The sequence below is a fragment of the Eimeria maxima genome, genomic scaffold (assembly GCF_000499605.1).
Source record: "Eimeria maxima Weybridge genomic scaffold, Emw_scaff477, whole genome shotgun sequence".
NCBI classification, from domain to species: domain Eukaryota; phylum Apicomplexa; class Conoidasida; order Eucoccidiorida; family Eimeriidae; genus Eimeria; species Eimeria maxima.
The window spans coordinates 5,001-7,500 of NW_013566534.1; the positions used below are offsets into that span (position 1 = coordinate 5,001).

Genomic DNA, 2,500 nt, shown 5'->3' on the forward strand with positions numbered 1-2,500 from the left:
TGCTGCTGCTGCTGCTGCTGCTGCAGTTGCTGCAGTTGCTGCTGCTGCTGCTGCTGCTGCTGCATGCTGCTGATAGCCCCAATCTTCTTCCTCTTTTTCTGTTAATAATTCATTTTGTGATGTTGTTGTCCCTATACCAAATGTTAATTGTGTTCCTGCTGCTGCTGCTGCTGTTGCTGCTGCTGCTTCTGCTGCTGCACCAGTATTAACACCATCACCAGCTTCTTCTTCTTCTTCTGCTGTTGCTGCAGTTGCTGCAGTTGCTGCTGTTTCTGCTTTCGCTGCTGCTGCTGTTGCTGCTACATCTACATCATTATATGCATCTTCTATTCCTTCTGCTGCTGCTGCTGCTTCTTCTTCCTCTTCTGCTGCTGCTGCTGCTGCTGCTGCTGCTGCTGCTGCTGCATCATCATCATCATCATCCTCAACATCTAAACCCTCATGATGATTAGGGTTTATATAATTAGGGTTTATAGATGAATTAGGGTTTAGATAATTAGGGTTTAGGGTTTGTATATATAATAAGGGTTTATTTATATCTTCTTTTATATAAAAATAATTATTTTTTTTATTAATAAATATTTCTTTTCCTTTTCCTTCCTTATCATAAAGAAAATAATTATATTTATTTTCTTCTTCTTCTTCTTCTTCTTTTTCTTTATTTATTTTATTTATTTTATTTATTTTATTTATTTTTTTTTTATTTATTTTTATTGCTAATAATCCTATATCTGTATAACGCCAATATAAGCCATGCTCATCAGGTAATTCTTTTTCTTCTTTTTTTTTTTCTTCTTTTTCTTCTTCTCCTTCTTCTTCTTTATTTAATTCATTTAATTTATTTAATTCATTTATTTCCTCTCCTTCTTCTTCTTCTTCTTCTTCCTCCTCCTCTTCTTCTTCCTCTTCTTTTTCTTCTTTTTCTTCTTCTTCTTCCTCATATTCATATTCTTCTGGTGTATGTTCAGGTTGCCATTCTTTGCATGCAGATGCCATGATTAATATATTTATTTATTTAATTAAATTAATTAAATTAATTAAATTAATTAAATAAACTAATTAATTAAGAAAAAAAGAAGAAAAAAAGAAAAAAAAAAAAAGAAAAAGAATTTATAAAATAAAAAAGATATTCAAGTTCTGATCTTATTCAATATTGAGGTGTACGTACACCTCAATATTGAATAAAATAAATAAATAAATAAATAAATAAATAAATAAATATTTATTTATTTATTTATAAATAAGTAAATAAATAAATATATTTATTTATTTATATTAATAAATAATATTTTATTTCTTCTTTTTTTTATTTATTTATTTATTATTGTATCCTTTTAGGTAATAATCCTTCATAAATAAAATTATTTTCTTCTTTTTCTTCTCCCTCTTCCTCTTCCTCTTCTCCTTCTTCTCCTTCTCCTCTTTCTTCTTCTATTTTATTCATTTCTTTTTCTTTATTATAATAAGAATAAAAAGAAGAAGAAGAAGAAGAAGAAGAAGAAGAAGAAGAGGAAGAAGAAGAAGAAGAAGAAGAAGAAGAAGAAGAAGAAATAATATGAATAATATTATGTGTATTATTTAATTGTATAATTCTTTCCTCTATTGTATCTTTTATATACATGAGGTGTACATACACCGTAACTTTTTTTTGTCCTATTCTTCTTAATCTACCCATTAATTGATTTAATCTATATATACTCATTTGTGGCTCACATACTACTAAATGTCCTGCAGCAGCAGCAGCAGCAGCAGCAGCAGCAGCAGCAGCAGTAGGGGATAGGGAAGAAGGGATAGGTAAAAGGAGAAGAAAAAAAGAATAAAAAATTATATTAATAAAAAAAAAAGAAGAAAAAGGAGAAAAAAAAGAAAAGAAAAAGAAGAACAAGAACAAAAAAAAGAAAAGGAAGAAAAGGAAGAAAAAAAAAAGAAAAAAAAGAAAAAAGGAAATAAAAGGAAATAAGAACAAAATAAGAAAAGAAAAAGAATATAAATTAAATAAATAAAATAAATAAATAATTAAATAAAACAACAAATAAAAATAAAAAAAAATAAAAAAAAATAAAAAGAATAAATAAATAAAATAAATAAATAAATATAAATAAATAAATAAATAAATACAAATAAATAAATAAATAAATAAATAAATAAATTACCTGCAGCTTGTAGTGTATCTACACCATAAGTATTTGCTGCAGCAGACAGCAGCAGCACAGCAGCAGCATTTGCTGCAGCAGCAAAAGCAGCAAATATTTTATTTCTTTTTGCTGCAGTTGTGTCTCCTTTAGCAATAAATAGATGCATGCAATGTATACAATTTATTTTTTGCTGCTGTTGCTGCTGCTGCTGCTGCTGCTGCTGCTGCTGCTGCATGCAGCAGCAACGCATGCATTGCATGCGTTTTATTTCTTTTATTAATATATCTAAAAAAGAACAAAAAAAAGAAACAATTATTATTTTTATTTTTTTTTCTTTTTTTATTATTTCCTCTATAAGAGATATA

At 27.7% G+C, this 2,500-nt stretch overlaps 1 protein-coding gene across 1 annotated transcript in view; it reads right to left on the reverse strand.

Moving 5' to 3' along the window:
• Window positions 1-996, reverse strand: part of EMWEY_00034680 (hypothetical protein) — a gene marked incomplete at both ends in the record, with an annotated part of 1,188 nt that extends 192 nt beyond the window's left edge. Inside the window, 2 exons of the mRNA XM_013481963.1 lie at window positions 1-431; window positions 741-996. The exon at window positions 1-431 is cut by the window's left edge and continues 192 nt beyond it. Coding sequence (XP_013337417.1) covers window positions 1-431; window positions 741-996 — 687 coding nt within the window. The remainder of the gene's footprint in view (window positions 432-740) is intronic.
• Window positions 997-2,500: the final 1,504 nt, after the last annotated feature.